The sequence below is a fragment of the Rhipicephalus microplus genome, chromosome 7 (assembly GCF_043290135.1).
Source record: "Rhipicephalus microplus isolate Deutch F79 chromosome 7, USDA_Rmic, whole genome shotgun sequence".
Classification (NCBI taxonomy): Eukaryota; Metazoa; Arthropoda; class Arachnida; order Ixodida; family Ixodidae; genus Rhipicephalus; species Rhipicephalus microplus.
In genome coordinates, this window is record NC_134706.1 from 10,489,016 (window position 1) to 10,507,611 (window position 18,596).

Genomic DNA, 18,596 nt, shown 5'->3' on the forward strand with positions numbered 1-18,596 from the left:
ACACAAAAATTCTAGCGGTTAAAACATTCAAAGTTAAAGCTGAAAGCAAGGTAAGAAGAAAAAACAAACAAGGCAAGTGATGTTTTGGATAGCTAATAGACCTAGCTCAGACGAATGAAAAACGCTAACGTTAAAATGTCGAAATGTGGAAAAATTGAATAATACACCGCATTACATGTGAACAGCGACTGATGAGCAGAGATGAGCTAATATTGCCACAGGAAATTGTCATTGCTCTGCGCAACGCGGACGTGGCAATTTTCTGTGGCAATGCAAGTTATTTTCGCTTTACACCCAATCATCATATGATCATCAACATTCTCAGCCTGTGTTAGCCCACTGTAGGACGACGGCTTCTGCCAATAATCTCCAGTTTGCACAATCCTACGCGAGCTCATTTCATTTCAATATCCCTTCAAACTTCCCAATTTCGTCACTGCATCTAACTCTCTGCCTTGCCATACAGCGTTTGCCGTCCATTGGTAACCAATCTGTTGCTCTTACTGTCCACTGGTTGTGTATTCTATGCATTACGTGACCAGATAAGGTCAATTTTTTTTTAATTGATGTCACCTAGGATGTATACTGTTTGTTCTCTTACCCATTCCACTGTGCTCCGATCTCTCAATGTTATTCCTATTCTTACACGTTCTCAATACCTGTTTCTAAAAATATTGTAAAAACTTATGCTCGGGACATTCAAGTGCCACGACCGAAATAAGAACCACACACACACACACACACACACACACAAAAAAACAGAGATAAGCAATGCGCTCGTCGCGCCGTTGCTAGGCGATGGCGCGGCAATAGCAACGGCGCGGCAAGTTTTTTTCTATTGCAATCTCGACGGGTTTTTGCCGTCTTTTTCCATGCATGTAAACTCGAAGTTGACCACATTGATTGATTGATATGTGGGGTGGTTTAACGTCCCAAAAGCACCATATGATTATGAGAGACGCCGCAGTGGAGGGCTCCGGAAATTTCGACCACCTGGGGTTCTTTAAGGTGCACCCAAAGCGAGCACACGGGGCTACAGCATTTTCGCGTCCATCGAAAATGCAGCCGCCGCAGCCAGGATTCCATACCGCGACCTGCGAGTCAGCAGCCGAGTCAAGCCACTAGACCACCGCGGCGGGGTTCAAAGTTGACATCATACGCGTGACAGCGCGCGAACGGGGGAGGTGAGCGCTGCTCAAGCAAAAATATCAAACGGGCTGGCCCCTTTCCATTGCGCAGAGGGCACATGCGAATACTCTACCGTCTTGGCTGCGGGATGTTATCCCAAGGACGAGTAAGGAAAGACGCTGGGAAGGCGGGTCACTCAAGCAGCCGCTGTGAACTTTAATTATCGCCGGCTCATGCGCTGTCTCGGCCGATCATACACCCTTGCACGTTCTGCGCTCTGAACGAGAGGATAGTTATAGCGCGAGATCAAAACGACGGCACCGAGACTAGAAGGACGCGAAAGACACGCTCTGCGTCGTCGTTTTGTTCTCGCGCTATAACTATCGCCATGCCATACCAACTAGCCCAAGCTACCACACTTCTGAGCGAGAGACTGCGAAACGATCATTCCTCCCTGGAGTGGCCGTATCCTGTTACAGCGTTTCGTTAGAGTTGCGCGATATACCGAATCCAAAATAGCAGCAGCAGCTGCCACTCTTACTTCGTATAAGAGTAAAATTTGGTGCTATTGCATTCATTGTTGCGCCCTTGAGGTGAAACTGACATTGTATTTCCTTTTTTCAGTTTTTATGGTTTGACGGTTTCTATCACAGAGCTGTGCTCGGCAGCGGTGCGGCGTTTTTTTTTGTTTGCTTGTTTTTTGACGCCTGCCGTCTTGATAACAGGATTCAAGCATTTTGTTCCCGTGGCGCCTAAATTCGTCCATGGTGCCGAGTTCACACAGAATGCGAGCGCCACGCATGAACCAAGACATGACTTGGACGAACTGCTTCGCGATATGGATTCCGGCGGTGTCCTTGTCTATCCAACGCGTAATGCTCGGTCGAAAATAAAACTCGACCAACTTTGGCACTGCACGCACAAATTGCCGTTTATGCACAGCAGCCCATAATGGCTTTTGAATCAGTTGAACTGCAACATGTCTTCACTGTCGCTAGGCAAAGCTAGTGCTTTCAGAAGAACTTGTTTTTGGGCGAGTTGGTACCTTAGTTTGCTGAAAATTTCATAACTGATTTGATATTGATATGTGGGGCTTAACGTCCCAAAACCACCGCATGATTATTAGAGACGCCGTAGTGGAAGGCTCCGGAAATTTAGACCGCCTGGGCTTCTTTAACGTGTACCCAAATCTGAGTACACGGGCCTACATTTCCGCCTCCATTGGAAATGCAGCCGGGATTCGATCCCGCGACCTACGGGTCGGCAGCCGAGTACCTTAGCCACTAGACCACCGCGGCGGGGTAACATTTCATAACTGGCGCAAAGCTAAGAACATGAAAATGAGGCAGACGGTCGCCAAACTATCAGCTGTTTATTGCTGCTGCAGGATGAAAAACAGGTAAACTTCCACAGATGCGCAATAGCGTGGAAGAGTAACCACAGACATGTAATCACGTGAGCAGTTCATTAAAAAAAAAGGACAAAGACTGATAGAGCACAATAGATGCGTCACTGACACGAGCGTACCCATTACATCTAATAAGATACGTCTCAAGTAGTTCCCTTGCTGTTTGATCTCTGCTTTTGTCCATAATCCTAGCTTGGTCAAAACGTGGCACACACGAGCAAGGCTTGATATGCGCAGGAAGACACTCTTACCAATACTATTGGCATGCTCCCAACGGACAGTGAATTAACGACCGCCTCAGGGAACCTGATAGTATTGATGTGCATGCACATCTTCCTGCGCATGTGCGCAGTGACGTTGGGTTAGCGCGGTAGCGCCAGCAGTGAAGCCTGGCGGCGAGGCTAGGTGGCAGCATATAAGCCATGAACGGCGCCCTTTGGCTAGAGTGTACTAGAACACTGAACTTTGGCGAGTGGCAGTCGGCGTGATGGTTGTCTCCTGACAGGGTCCCGCGGGATGCGGTGACCACGGGCCGTCTCATGTTTACAAAGTCAACAAATTTAGCGCTAATTGCCCAGCTGTTGCATGACTGGGTTTCTCATTTATCTCAAAGCATAATCTCTGCCATATGATGCAATGAAGCATTTCTTGATGCGACTACAGCAATCTGCTCCAGAAGCTGCATCATATTGGCTTCAATCGCATCACTGCACTCGTCTCCAGTAGCCCTAATGAGGCAGGATAGAACTTTGCGCTTGTGTACAAATCAATGGCACTTGAACAAAGTCATTTAGAAGAATGTACACTCATTGCCACAGTTACATGATTGAGCAATGGTGCACTGCTACAATCTCAAAGTCCACACTACAACATCAGTTGAACTCAAACCTGAATATAATGAACATGGATATAACGAAGTAAATTAAATATAGTCTTGCAATAGATGCAGTGTTAAGAATAACCTTCATAATGAATTTTAGGATACAATGAACTTATTTTCTCGTAAGATGCAGTTTTGTTATATTGAGATTTAAGTGTACTTACCACAAGCATGTTAGGTGGCACACTTTACCAGTTGAAGGGGCCTTGAAACACTTTGTCAAGTAGCCATAGAATTAATTCACTGTAAAAGCTTATTGCCTCACGAATTCAACACCGCAAAAATTTGAAGAATTTGTCCAGCGCGAGTGGAGTTACAAAGGTTTGTCGCATGCTGCAATTGTATTATCTCTTCTCTCGTCCCTGACGAAAGCGCTAGAAGCTAAGCAGGGAGGGATGGGCAAACAAAAAACATCACCCGCGCCTAATGACCTTGAGCCCTTTTTTTCTTTTTTCAAATGCGGGGCTTTTTCAGTGTGATCACGTGCGCACGCATGGACAAGTAGCGGCCTCCCGCGGCGATCTCTGTAACCAGCAAGCGCGCCATATTCAAATCCGACAATGGCTGTAAGATGGGCTTGCTACGTATGATTTTTGGGCATATTCTGTGATTTGTCGAGAGAAGAGAAAGCCATTTTTAGCTGACTGATAATTTATTGTGAATTTCAGGCTGCGTGCTGCGCTATATTATTTGGCTCACGTGTTGTCGAGAGTCTCTCGTGTTGTCGAGAACCGATCGACAGCGTTTTCTGATTATGTTCAAAAAGCGTTGCAGGGCCCCTTTAAAGAAGTGCAGTGCATAATTCAATATAACAGCACGTTTTAAAATTTGATGTCAAGAACATTTTATTCACGTTTAATTCAACAATGGGCAGTGAAAAAACTAACAGCCTCTGCAGTATTATAATTTATGCACAAAATATTTCTGAAATACTTAAAAGAACACTTCGAGACTGGAAAATTCAAAATGACTCTGGGTTAAATCAATAGAACAAGACAAAGCTTTGATTACAATGCACAATTTCTGTACATCTTTCACAAAACAATCTTAAACACCCTCCCCTTGAGGAGAAAGTACAAAAGAAAAAGGACCTCTCCCTGAGGCTAAAAGTGCTATGAAAACGAAAGAAATATGATCCAGTAGATAACGATGCACCTAGGCAAATTTATGTGCGACCTGCACATCAAACACACAATACACGGCAGGTACTATGTAGACCACACTGCCGAAATAGGTATAGAGTACCTTTGTGCACTCGACTAGTCGGGCTTTCCCTTGCTGACATGAGGAAAATACTGTTACCAGCACAGCTCCCAACATACGAAAGTGCGGCATTTTATATGGCCTGCTGTTGCTCCAAACAAAATTTAAATTTGTTTTTAATGCTGAAATGTGCCATTTAGTTTGAAAAGATTGGCCTCAAAAGTGGGTCTTTGAATGTATCACCACTTCCACATTCACACATTAGGGTGCCTTACCTTCTAGCTAGCCAATTTTGTCAAACTCAAGTCTACGGAGGAACTTGAGCCTAAAAAACGACTGCATTTGAATGAAGGTAGTGACGTTGACCGTGAGCAAGGTCTGAAATACACAAGTCTCTCATCTAGCATGATGGCACTCTATTCAAGGCATCAAGGCTACATCTTTGCACCAGAGACAGTTTTGCACGCATTAAAGACAGGGTGTGGATGAATGATGAGCAATGCTACGAACCTGCCATTCTTAGAAATACATGAAGACACCCAGTTTGACTCGTCGAGACATAGGACACAATGTTCCTAAAGGGGGTGCTTTTCCACAGCAAATGAAGCCTGCTTTTAAAACCAGTGCTTTTAAAAACATGAAGCGTAACACTCGCAGACATTTGAAGAGCTCTCACTAGCAGACAAACATCGTAGTCATTCACAATATCACTCAACTTTGTCCAGGTCAGATGAATGAAAGATGTGCTACACAAATCGCACCAGGTTTCCGTGAAGAGAGATGGTCTCTTGCACTAAGCCACGAATTTCGATGAGTCACCCTCACTACAGTAGGATGCTGGATGGATCACTGAATGCGCCGAGCCTGTTGTGAACGTCGACAGCCCGCACAGCAAAGTGGTACTTGTGTCCTTCGATGAACTGAGTCAGTGTGCAAGCCATTGGCAGGGGCAATGCTCGCACATCACCAACTTTCTTCCAGTGGGATGTAGCGGGAGGGCTGTCGGTTTCCTGGTAAGCGTACAGCTGGTACGTCTGAATCTCGGCATAAAGCGAGTTGAAAGTCATGTTCCACGACAGCACCAGACCTGTTAGTGAAGACCAGATTAAAACGTGGCTGAATGAATGGCAGAAGCATAGGATGGGAGCCTTTTAAAGACAACAGATGACACGCGAAAGCACAAACACAGGCTTTTTTCACAACAACAATCAGCTTGTGAGAGTGCATGCACAGTACTTGGGGACTGAAACATGACATGGTTATTGTTTTCTTTCTCCTTTTTGTTGTTATAACAACTGCTATGAGCAACTGCTCACAATAACAGTATCTAGTTGCTCAAAATCTGGCCGCTAAATGTTCGTGCAACGTAAGTAGAGTCAAAACTATGCCGACATGATATGAACTGCAGATGCTTAATATAGAAGTGCGTGCATAACTTAGCATTAAATATTGGCATTCTGTTTAGAGTACAGTACAGGGCCATCTTTACTCAAACATTAAGTGGAACTAGATTACAAGGCAGCTGCCTCTGAAACTAAAGTTTCACTTAATATTTTACACATTCACCATGAAGAAATATATATACCACGTATTTCCAGCACAAGCCACTTACACAAGCAAAAGCTAAATTTGTTACCTTCTGCATAAACTACCACTGATCATTGCTCTTTCGAAAGATAAAACATATCTGCTATTGCGACAGCCATTTGAAGCAGTTAATCAGCTGCATAAATGTGAAACGAATTCATTTTCAGGAGTTCAAAGAAACAAAAGTTTGCTTTCATTTTTGTTTCGCTCAATAGTGACAGCAGATTAATGATTGGCTGCCATTATACATTTTTTTTAATTGTGACTGAAGCATTATATTTTTCCTTGCTATGCAAAGATATAACGATGCACACACATCGTTAAAAAAAGAGACTGCATAAAAAAACAGAAGTGTCTCCATCGATCACGAGTGAACCCTGACTGCCGTTGAGTTGCTGTCTATTGTCAGTATGTCAGAAGTGCTGCTGCTGATTGGAATAGTGGCTGTTTCATTAATGATCAGCATCTAAATAATAGTGCACACAGCTATTTTGGGAGAGTCCATTGTTGATGAAAGAGACGCTCTTCCTATCGGCAGTGGCAGTCCTGACAGTGAATGGCGGCTCCGACTGCGAACGGCAGCGAAGTTTCTTAAAAACAAGTCTGCAGTATAATAACCATAATTTCTGGCATGTCATTAACAAAGCGCTAAAGTGGAACTAAAGTCAAGATTAGGTGCGCATTCAGGTGTGTAAAGAGAGGCCGGGGGGCTTCGTGATAGAGCTCTACACAGCGATCATTAAAAAAACATTTTCAATGATTCACTGGTGAAGGTGAAGGTTACACGCAAGAAAAATACAGTATATGTTACAGGTATGGCTTGAACATACTGTCCTAAATTATGCCACAGTGTCTCTGATTTCTTGTATGTCCTCTCATAACTAACACCACTAGTTTTAGGTTCGATATCAAGGCAAGCGCACATCTTCACATTTCAAATTTGTATAAAATGAGCAAAACTACAACAAAGTAAATAGATATGCATGTATGCATAACACACACACACCTTCTTTGCCCATGCACATATCAGAACATCAAATACATATAAGCCAATATAAAGAAAGTACATCGCCTCGCGTAGTACAACCGATGCATCACCGATACTTTTCTTCTTTCTTTCTATTTACTTTCTACTTACTTTCTATTCTATCACGACTAATCTTGGCTCACACGTGACATGCAATCCCTTCAGGCAGGCACAGCAAGGATAAAGTATATGGGTGTCTGATTACTGCCAAGCTTTAATTATTGATGTGTGTTTATGGGTATGTGGCATTCTACGATGCACATGAACAAGTAAGCTTGGCATTAAATGTGTCAAGCCCGACGAAAGTGTGCAGCTTAACTGCCTGCTCTGTTTCTTTTCACTTTTCTCATATCAAGACAGCAATTAAATGGACACTATCGATCACAGAGTTTCCCAGAATTAACTAGAGGGGACTCTGACGCTTCGATCGTTCAGCGACCACGGGAATGATGGGTAGTTTCTAAATTTGCCTAGTCTTCGTACTTGCGGGTGATAAATAGCACTTGTGGCTTCGTTTATTGCTGTGTTTCGGTTTTGTTTCGAAAGAAAGAATGAACCCTTTTGAACTTCATGATCCGATTTGAAATGGTAAGCATAAAAAAAATAAGGTGGTGAAGGGCAACTGCTGAACTTTTGCAGATTTTTGCATCGTGAGAAAAAAAGCTCCAAGCCACGCGGACACACACGGAGCCAAAAGCAGGCCAGAAGTACAAATATTAGACAAATGTGTGTACTACCCATCGTTCCCATGCTCGCTGAAGCGCCGTGCGTTGCAGCTCTCGCAGACACTAGCGCCAAAGTTCCCTCTATTGTATATATGGGAAACTCTATGCTCTTGACGGGGTTTTGCCGTCGCTGTTGCCATTATGTCGCACATAAAGTTCGAATTCATAAGATCCCCCAGCGCATTGTACGATCTACCTGCAGGTAATAGTATGCGAGTGAGAGCGATGAACGCAGCTGAAGCCGAGATCAAAGAAGCCCGCCCATCTCTGTCGCTCTGAGGCAGAGATGAGCAGATTATCAGTAATCGAATTACTGATGGTCGACAACTGTGATCCCTTGTAGTTCAACTTTCCATTTCCTGGTCACAAGTTCGTCCATAAAGAAGTTACGTCTAGAACAGCCAGACTTCCCCTTTCTTCATCATCGCAACCCCGTGATATGATTTTGACTCGGCTTGAACCTTCATCTGACTCGATCAGTAAGCACACTTCATCATACAGTGTTTGAGATATTAACACAACAGTAGTAATTTAGTGAACATTAAAGGCAAATGCTAAACCAAGTTAAAATCAAACTATTTTTTTGATCATGTTTATAAATTAAAAGAGAAAATAAAGGTCACAAATATTTAATTAATATTTTTCTATTTTTTTTTTCTTTATGCAGATACCACGATGCCACTACATCAGTATGGCATTACAGACTTTAAAAACTTATCTTGGTTAATGTTGGCCTCGCCTTCTGTCTTCCAGACATTTTCAGATAGAAAAAACGGCGTAGTGAAAAAGCAACTTATTAATAGAAGGGACATCAGTCTTCCTTTTAGTGTGCGCCTCACACGTCATCACTATGGGCTTTGTCCACACAATAGAACTGCTGCTTCATGGTATCGGTTATCACATCAAATATTTCAACCAGTCGAATTCACTAATCCTTGATAATAGCTAGATTAGTATTTGTCCCAAAATGACTATGCTTAACAATTTGTGTTACCAAAAAACAGCCAGGTCTGTGCACAACGCACACTACAGTCACTGCAAAAGCTGTGAGAGAGGCAGCATAGCACATACTATACAAGTGCAGAAAACTGTGCAATTTTCTTTTTTTGATGCTGGGGCTGACGACGATGAAGAACTATGCCTGACACTTTACTAATGAGTTGGAGCATTCGGCGACCCACTCATTCCACGATTTGCATAGTTTGAGGCCTGGTTGTTCTAAAACGCTTACTCATACTAACGAAATCCCTCTCCCGACATGAAGCCTGCCTAGAATCAGTTTGCGATGAAGTTTCAAGCACCGGCGTAGCTCAGTAGTTGAACGCTGGGCTGGCACACAGGGGACCCGGGTTCAAGTCCCATTGTGTCCTCGTGATTTTTATTCATGCTGTTTTTTTTTTTATTTCGCGCGATAGTGGTTAACTACACAGGCGAGAGCGGACAACTACGGCGCATGCGATCCTTGTTGTGATGTCACAACAACTTTTACTGTAAAAAGAAGTGCTGGCTTAATATGCATCCAAGGCACACATTACTGCAATGATGATTATGCAGTTGGGAACCAAATCCACAACTATGAGTTCGGCACCAGGACAGCCATGGCAAAAGCTGTCAGCATCAAGGGCACAAACAATGAACACAATGATGAGCAAGACATAATATGAGCGTTACTCTGCGACTCTGTGCTGTGAAAAATCTTAAGGATTCTCGGACAACGTGGAACAAAGTGGAACAAAGGCGGGAGAGAAAATACAGTGAGGATGCAGACAGACGAGACAGTGTGCAAAACCCCCAATTTGCATGAAAAAGAAAAACACGATAAGAGCAATGTGACAGAGCACAAATAAGCAATGAGGTTGTCGCAAGATGCTACAGTGATCACTGGCTCTCCCATTCCAACACCTCGCCAACCCGGAAAAGCCACATGAAGGAAACGGAAAAACCGTGCTCACGGTACTCCAGCCTGGGAGTGGCGTGAAAATGCAGCCAACATTCCAGCTGTGCAGCGAATCCGGGATGAGTAGGGAGGGAGGGGAGAGCAAGTAAACGTTTATGTGCCGATGCCCCAGGCCACTGAGTCAACGGCCGATCACTGCAGCATGTCAACACAACGTATTGCTCTCGGTAAGTGCTTTGTTTGCTTGGGTGGAGAAATTAAAAAAAAAAAGGCCCTCGATTTAAATATGAAAAAGTCCGTAAACACGGTTTGTGTGGAGTCAACATTTGGACAAGCAAACTTGTCTTCCTGGCACAAGATTGTATCAATTAGTCATTAGTGTGTGTGTGTACGCAGGTATTTCACAATCACTCTTGTGATGCTGAAAACTATGTATAGGTCACAGTTTGAAGCTCTCCAATAGGAGTTGTAGCTCATAAAATATGTGTATATATAGGTGTGCACGTCCCATTTCTGTGCCACAGATCAGAGGTTGGCCAGAACAATGCTATCTGCACCCTTACACTGACAAGTTTGCTTTTAATTGATAGCTACGGCTAACTAAACAACGCGGACAAGCAAGAATGCGGTAGCAATTTGCCGAGTCAGCCACATGCTAGTGGTACACAGGTCAGAGCTGTGTGGGTAAGAATGACAAGTGGAAAACATTCATTTGTGCTGCTATGAATCTTCATGCCAGCAAACCTTCATTGCATCATGCAATGTTTTGAAGGCTGCTTGGAGTGCTTTCATAAAGTCAGTTTGCAGCTGAGGACAAGTAGGGGGTGGGGGCAAAATAAAAAAAAACTGGCCACGACACTTCTTTCAGGCAGCACTCAATTTATTCCTGAATGGGGTATCTGGTACCATACAAGATAAGTTCAACAGTCGTAAAAATATGAAAACTGCGGGAACAAAGCACTTGGATGGTCGGCCTCACGACGACAAGCAGTGACGTCGCAAACTCAGTGCTCTGAGGTATCGTGGCACAACCAGCTTGTAGGAGACAGGGGGAAGGGGGCACCGTAGCCATGGGTGCAACTCTTTTTGCAACATCCGCGAGAAAAAAAAGGTACCTTTTGTAGAAAGTTGATGAATCCATGGGCAAGAAAAAAAAAGAAACACCTTTCAAGTTGCTCCTGTAACTTCTTCGTCCTCCCCAAAGACACCTTATAAGAAAACACAAAGAGAAAAAAGCCATTACACTACACCACCAAACATAAATGATGCGAAACGTAGGGAAAGTAGGCAATGAAGGTGGCACAACAAATTAGTTGCTTTCAACATAAAACCTAGAAGTCAATCCTGTTACCAGTGAGAATACCATTAGTCAGTAATGAGTTACTGAGATGTAATAATATGCAATATTATCATGGACAGAAAATTCAGACAAACTGGGCAAGATACCCAAAAGTATGGCCTTAAGACATTTACAAAGCCCAAACCACGTGTACACTTGCGGAGGGGAACACACATTTCGGTTCTATGTCTTGCAAGAGACAGCTATATTTACAAGAAACAGCGACATGACATTGCCAGATGAGCATAAGCGTGCACATGGTAGAGTTGTGCAACTTGTAACTATGTGCCAAGGGTCTCAAACATATGGCCCACCACCCACATGATTGTCTTAGTCCCATCTTTTCACAGCAAAAGCTGTATATGGCCAGGCAAAGTGAAAAACTGTTTGCTATGAGTTTCAGTAACAGTTTCAGTTACGTCTTTCTCTACGTCACACCAAAGTGCAAACGCCATTGACAGTGCTGTTAGTCACGCCATTCATCTTTTTGCGACCATGCCGCCGAGCGCCCGCGCAGCCGTTTCAACTTGCAACTTCTAAATTGGGTGAGCGCCGACCGTATGAACGCCCGAAAAAGCAGACAACTTTCCAAGAACAGCGTCGAAACTTTATTCGTGAGAGAATTTACGTTTGCCAGGCCGATGCAGCAGTCCGGGCACAAGAATAGGCCCGGGTGGCGAAGCACAAGCGGCAACTTTGCACTGAGGATCTGACAGCTTTCCGAGCCGAATGCAAGCGACAGCGGCGAGCCGTGGAAGCGGCATTGTGGGCAGAGCAGCATCATTGTGGCAATGGCAGAAACACATTCACCAGGGCCAACCCCCACTTTCGGCGAGAGTATCTCTAGTGGAACTTTGGCTTCTACTACGATGTCTGCAACAGCCTGTGGCCGGAGATTCCAACTTTAAGCAGTCTGTACAGAATGTTAGGGTGATAATTAAAAAAAAATATATATTCTTGACAAGTATGTTCCTGAGCTACATAAGCATGACTGGTCTAAACCCTTTTTGTTGTGAGGCATCGCCTGCAGTCACCATGTGTTGACACATAACCGTAAAATAAAACTCTACTTTTGAGAATCGGTGTCAAGATTCTACTCATTTTGAAGATAGACATTGATAAGTTGCTGAAATCATGGCACCAAATGACCTTTCAGTAAGTAGTTGTACGTGAGATATGCAAAAGGTCTCTTTTCAAATGGCAATGTCGGCTGACATTCGCCCCCACCCCTCCTGCTTTTGCTTTTGTCATTGTCCTGAGCGCCGTGGAAGTGCATTTTCGTGGCTGCAGCTCGTTAGCTGAGGAGCTTTAGAGCCCTGCTATGTGCTCAGTTAATAATTATATATACAGGGAGGGGTTCACAAACACCCTTCATGCATGCTCATCCACACAATATGCATGTACAGCAGCGGCCACATCGGTGTAGAGCACGCGAACAGCCGGTTCTTGCTCTGCGGGGCGAAACCTTGGGGCAGTATCAGGCTGACCATGGGCAGTATCAGGCTGACCATGGGCAGTATCAGGCTCTGACGTGGTCAGCCTGATAACTAGGCCGTGCATCCTCCTGATAAACCACTACAAAGCCCAAAACTGCCTGAAGATTTCGGCCCACAGAACAAAAACCGGCTGTTCGAGCGCTCTACACAGACGTGGCCGCAGCTGTACGCAATACGTTTGATGCAACTTTAACCACATAGTTATATAAAACATGGTTAACTGCAACTTCATGAAAGCAACAACATATGGTTTCAATAAATTAACAGTGCAACAAAATGAGGATGAGCAAAAGAACGACAGAGAACAGCACTGACTCGCAACTAAAATTTTAAGGGCATGGTATGTCATCGAGTGGCATTCTTTAGGGTTAAGGTATATGTAACATTTTGCTCAAGAGCTTAACTAGGGGAAAACCTAACATGAAATACATATCTCATATTCACTTAATGGCAAAGTGTTTTGTTACGTTGTAGACGGCATTCTAAAGTGACAGGTCCGATTTTTTCGTGGCAACACACATGCATCATGGCATTTTTTTCTTTTTTTACTGTCCATGTGGCACTTTTTTTTTTCTTTCAAAGCCCACGAAATATGGAAGAAAACTCCATGACTGTGGTTGTGACCTGCCATACTGCAGCGCTCCTGGATTGCAGCAAAATGAGTGGTCGTGGCTCTAGCCATTGGCTTCCCATGTAATTTTATATGTTATTTTGCCGGCTATCTTTAGATGGCAGAAAAAAAATCACCACACAGCACGTACATTGAATGTCACAAAAGATTGGATCGGCCGTCAGTTGCAGTGACTGCTAGAACAAACGAAACACACTCACCACTGAAGCGAAAGGGGCCCCGCAACACTTTCTAACTAACCATCGTTTGGATTTATTAGAAGAGCTTATTACCTAATGAATTGACTGCCACAAAAATTCGTCACATGCCTCGAGCACTTTATCTCTACTTTCGTACTAGCGAGTGCACTGAAAGCTATGCAGGGAAAGGGACCACCAAAAGACAAGGAAATGCATCGCTCCGTCAGTGCGCGTCATGACCTTGAGCACTTCTGTTTTCTCTTAAACCGCACGCCTTAATTTCAGTGTGACCACGCACACGCGCAAAGGCATGTGGCGCCATCTTGTCGCAGCCACGGTAACTATGCAGGTCACGATATCGACACCAACCAACAGTTGTGGACTTTGGGATCGTGGCATGGTGTTTCGAGTTTTATGCAAACATTTGTAGAGAGAAGACGGAACGGCTTCTAGCCGACGTTTAGAATTAATCGTAAATTCCAGGATGCGTGCTGTGATATAAGCGTCCATCTTGCGCATTCTCGGGAGCCTTGACTATTAATTGGCAGTGTATTCTGAGCATGCTGAAGAAGAGTTTCAGAGCCTTTTAAATATTAAATATGTTGCATATTTTGCATAATCACTAACAAGTGCCACGTGAAAGCGAACCACATGTCATTTGTTTCATTCAGTTGCGGTTGACAACTTCCTCTTTTACATTTTGTTTTGTTAAATTAAAAACTCAGTAAATACAGATGCAAAACCCTGAAAAGTCACATGAGAAAGGAGGGGTGTTCAACCCCCCCTGCAACCTTTCCAGCTGTGCTAACGCTGCAGCCGTTAAGTGAAACGAACTTGTATCTCAAAACTCGTCTTGGAAAAAAACTTTTGAATTGGCTACTTCACATTGATAAAACCAGTGAAGAATAAAGTGATGCTATAGTTGCGTAACCTCAGTGTTATAGGTGCACATGCAAGCATACATGTGATTTGGGCTTACACGAGATAAAAACAGCAACCTTAAGATTATTTCACAGACATATAAAACTTGACTTGATAAAACAATTTCAAGGAAGTATAGTTTAATTAAGCTCTTTCAGACACACACACTTTCTAAAATTTGAAAGGTGCCTAGTATGCAGAATTACAGCAGTTCACACTTGAATCTCATGTTATACCTCTGCTGAAGGATATGTTCTATGCCGTTCACAGTAAATGATATCCACGCCCAATGTCATAGCAACTTCGCGTTCCCAGTCAACATAGTTTCGAAAAATGGCCTCTACAGGCATTTCCAGAGGTTAAAGAAAATTGAAAAATGAGAGAAGATGAAAGGCACAGGACTTTGCACTTGTAGCTAATGCCAATGTCCATCCGCAATAAACCCAGTTGATAGTCTGCACTTGGGCTGTTGACCTCATGTTATGCGTATTTTCTAGCCTAATGTATCTTGTAAGTATAGTGCAGTTTAACAAACACGCAATCCCAAATGGCCCATTACCTAACCCTGCTGATGTTCAGTAATCAACACTGATCAAACAAGGCCCAACAACCTCAGAGAGAGCTGTGTGCTGCTGGAGTATATTATCAAGGCTGCGTGTTGACAAGCTCAGCTTTTAAAGCAAAAGCTAGTTCACATGTTATAGAACGAAAAGAGCGCGTATGCCTCGAAAGGTAATGTTCTTGCCACACAGCTAATTGCACTGCTCATTTCGAACCCTCCGTAATCTGCCAGGGAATATTTACTTTATGTTCCATGCACGATAAGAAACTTCGTCCAACCATTACTGTGAGTCAGCACGTTATCCGTGTCTTTCGTTTTAATTAGAGGTCAAATGTATTAAAAGTAATGCACTGAAGTTCACCTTTCTCTGTTTTGCTGTGAAGCTGTAGTTCATGTTCAATTCTACAACTGCAATATTGGACTTACACAGTCCAATACAGGAGGCACCCTCGCAGCCTAGAGCTTTGGAACCTCCTTCTGTGCATTATTTTGCTATGTAAAATTTTTTTATATGAATAAAACAACATTTGAATTTTACACACAAAATTTTAGACAGCTTCGCTTTTGTAACAAGATGCAGCATAAGCCAACATAAGCTGTCGGTCATAGGCATTAAATATGGAAAAGGACGACACGTGCAACACGTACCGATGTCAACGTATTTGCCACCTCAATACGCAACAAGTGTTCTTTGACCCCTTAGGCACTACTTGCAGGAAACTGAGAAAAGACAGCTGCAGGCACCAGGTTATAACTGCTCCACACACCAGTCAACGTGAGAGAGATCCAACTCTAGAACAGTGCTGTTAATTAAGGCGCACACCACATCTTCCTGTGGAGCTCTTAAGCTTGGCCTGACTCATCAACTTGACACCTTTAGCACACAGGTGGGACTGCACACAGAGGTACGATACGAATGCTGTGCTATAGGTGTGAAGATCAAGATTTCCAAGCTGACATTCTTTATTTCCAACTAGCCACATTAGTGAGAACTTAATCTCTCAGTCACCATCTTGTGATAGGATGGTTAGGCGGCTTTGATGGACGGTGGGCTGTTTAGATTATCGAACAAAATAAAGACATGTTTACGGCTCTATAATCATGCTCCGCATATTTAACACTCCAAATCACAGCCTTTATGATATGCCTATTCTACGCCGGGGCAACTTTCAGTCGAGCAGGGATTTGGACACTGCCTCCTTGCGTGTCACATAAAAAAGCTTCCCAAAAATTTCATTTTTTAGAGAAAGTGGCATAATATTGTATGCCAGTTGATGTACAATGTTCACCACACTAAGAAACCAGCATTTTAATGTGCCAAATCTACTGATTGATAACTAGTTATGGTGAAACAGGAATATTGTTCCTGTTTCATTATCATTATTTTACATCATACTCTCAAAGTAATTTAGCACAGAAGTCACAAGATGTAGGTGATGTTATGACGACTAAACAAGGTCAAGAGAAGAAAAAAGAAGTTTATGTTTGCCAACCAAATGACTACAGCAGAACCCCACTGATATGTTTTTCACATGACCGTAAAAAAATAAACATAGGGGCCAGAAAACACAAGAGCTGATAAAAGGGAAAAATTCAGAAAATCCCGATAACTAGTAAACTGCGCAGAATTCCTTTCCAAGACGTTTTTAAAATAAAATTTAAAAAAAAACATGTAAAGTTGCCGGGTGAGCTTGCTTATGCCCAAACAGCCCAACTGAGTTTTTTGATCATGTGCTGCACTTTTTTTTTTTTTTGCTAGCTGCCACTAAAGCCAACACTGCAGCCAAGTGATTATTTTAGGCAATACTACATTGAGGAAGTAGTCATCGGATGCGCCGATGTCTACGCAGCACTGCTGGCATGGCATCAAACCACTCTAACTCTTAGCAGACAGATGAATGCCTCACAAGAAGTGCACGTACTACCGAAAGGAATTGTCCAAGGTTGCGTCCTCTGCTCCACCTCTTTCTAAACTTTATCGCTGGCGCACGCATGACACACTCAGCCATGATCTAGACTACAAATGGAAACGTGAAGGAGAGAACGGCGTCCACCACAGAAATGACACGGACGTATGCGATGATTCTGTTGGGAACAACGGCTGAAGTTCTGAAATAATTAAGTACATGCACCATGCCTGCCCAATTAATGCGACTAACCCCCCCCCCCCCCAAACCCCCCCAAAAAGTGGCTGCATGTGCATACTGCAGATTTAGACAAGTCATGATAGCGAGAAGTCTATGCCAACGCAACAGTGGAAACAAAGAGTAGTCTCGAAGGCCTCACTTTTACAAACGGTGAACACAAGTTCTAAATTCATTGTGTTGCAGATGTCATTTTTTCACTGACATAGAAAGCTGTGCTTATGATTGTGGCAACCAGAAGCACATTATGGAGGCAACTTGTGCCACTTGTGCAGCTAACCTTATGATCTTGGCAGAATAAGATCCGTGAAAAGTGCGCACGGTCGCTCTTATTTTGTGGACGATTGTCTGGTTTGGAGCAAGCTTTACAACATATTCCGAGAAAATGATGCCACAATTGCGATGTAAAAGTAGGTCTAATACCGTGGATCATGTAGGAGCTAGGAAGTGACCACCAGAAAAAGAGATAACAGCTGGGAAAACGCAGCACTAAAAAACATAGGACCGGGGTTCTACTGTACTTGGTGTAAAAAAAATAATCCTAAAATTGGAATTGGTCAAATAAAGTGATCTCCAATAGTGAACCATCATTTCCACTTCCTAATTCAAGCTGAAGCAGGCATTTTCGGCACAGGAGATGATGCGCTTTTTGAATTCCTTGTTTCTCGAGCACCAGCCAGGAAATAATGTTTTTTAAACACCATTAGGGTGAGCAGCTGACCGTTAAATTAAATATGGTAGAGGTCTTCATGATTGAGATAAAAGAAGAGCAGACTCATAAAACTAAATCACATTAACGGCAATCTAGTGTTATAAGGTGCAGTCTCCACAGCTATGGTTAAAATAAAAAGAAAGAAAAAAAGTGTTGGACACTCACCCCGCGGTAGAGAAAGGACCAGGTTTTCGCTGTCCTCTTCCAGTGCACATATCGGTTCAAATCCAGTCATATCAAGGTAAGGCACATCATCGTCATCATCATCTGCTTTGTTATATCCTTCCATTTCATCCTCATCTTGACTAGGTACAGTGCTCTTTTCGGTGGCATGTAACGACTGCAACTTCACGGTCTTCTTTGAACCATTCTCTGGCATATGTACATCATTGACTTTGCTCTCCACACTGGAGGTAACATTATTGTCTGTCGTTTCGCTGCCGTCGCTTTCAGGTACCCTGAGAACCTTGCGCCCCCTGTGCGGTTTGCAAGCACGCTTTAGTGCTGGCTTCTCGGACAATTCCTCATCCTCGTCGTCGATGTCAGTGTAAGTGCCGGGCATCAACTCCTCTTGCTCGATGTCAGACTCGTCACCAGTGGGGGTGCGTCCACGCTTGGCCCTCAGTCTCATCCACAGCACTGGCGACATCAAGGAGAGAAGCGTACATTATCAGTGTTAACAGCACTACCACAAGTACCAGTCTATGCTGGCGAAAAGATCACCTGTTCTACACAAACTACACCTACTTTACAGCAG

At 43.5% G+C, this 18,596-nt stretch overlaps 1 protein-coding gene across 16 annotated transcripts in view; it reads right to left on the reverse strand.

The window, feature by feature from the left end:
- Positions 1–4,243: 4,243 nt before the first annotated feature.
- The window catches only part of LOC119179536 (uncharacterized), a 125,086-nt gene continuing 110,733 nt past the window's right edge, over positions 4,244–18,596 (reverse strand). For 12 of the 16 annotated variants that reach the window (XM_075868640.1, XM_075868649.1, XM_075868645.1 and 9 more), the window contains 3 exons: positions 18,005–18,478; positions 10,971–11,063; positions 5,569–5,706 (listed from right to left, as the gene is read on the reverse strand). In XM_075868640.1, coding sequence (XP_075724755.1) covers positions 11,023–11,063; positions 18,005–18,478 — 515 coding nt within the window. In that variant the 3' untranslated portion in view covers positions 5,569–5,706; positions 10,971–11,022. Of the gene's footprint in view, positions 5,707–10,970; positions 11,064–18,004; positions 18,479–18,596 lie in introns of all 16 variants that reach the window. The other 4 variants (XM_075868651.1, XM_037430640.2, XM_037430638.2 and 1 more) reach the window with 1 other exon arrangement.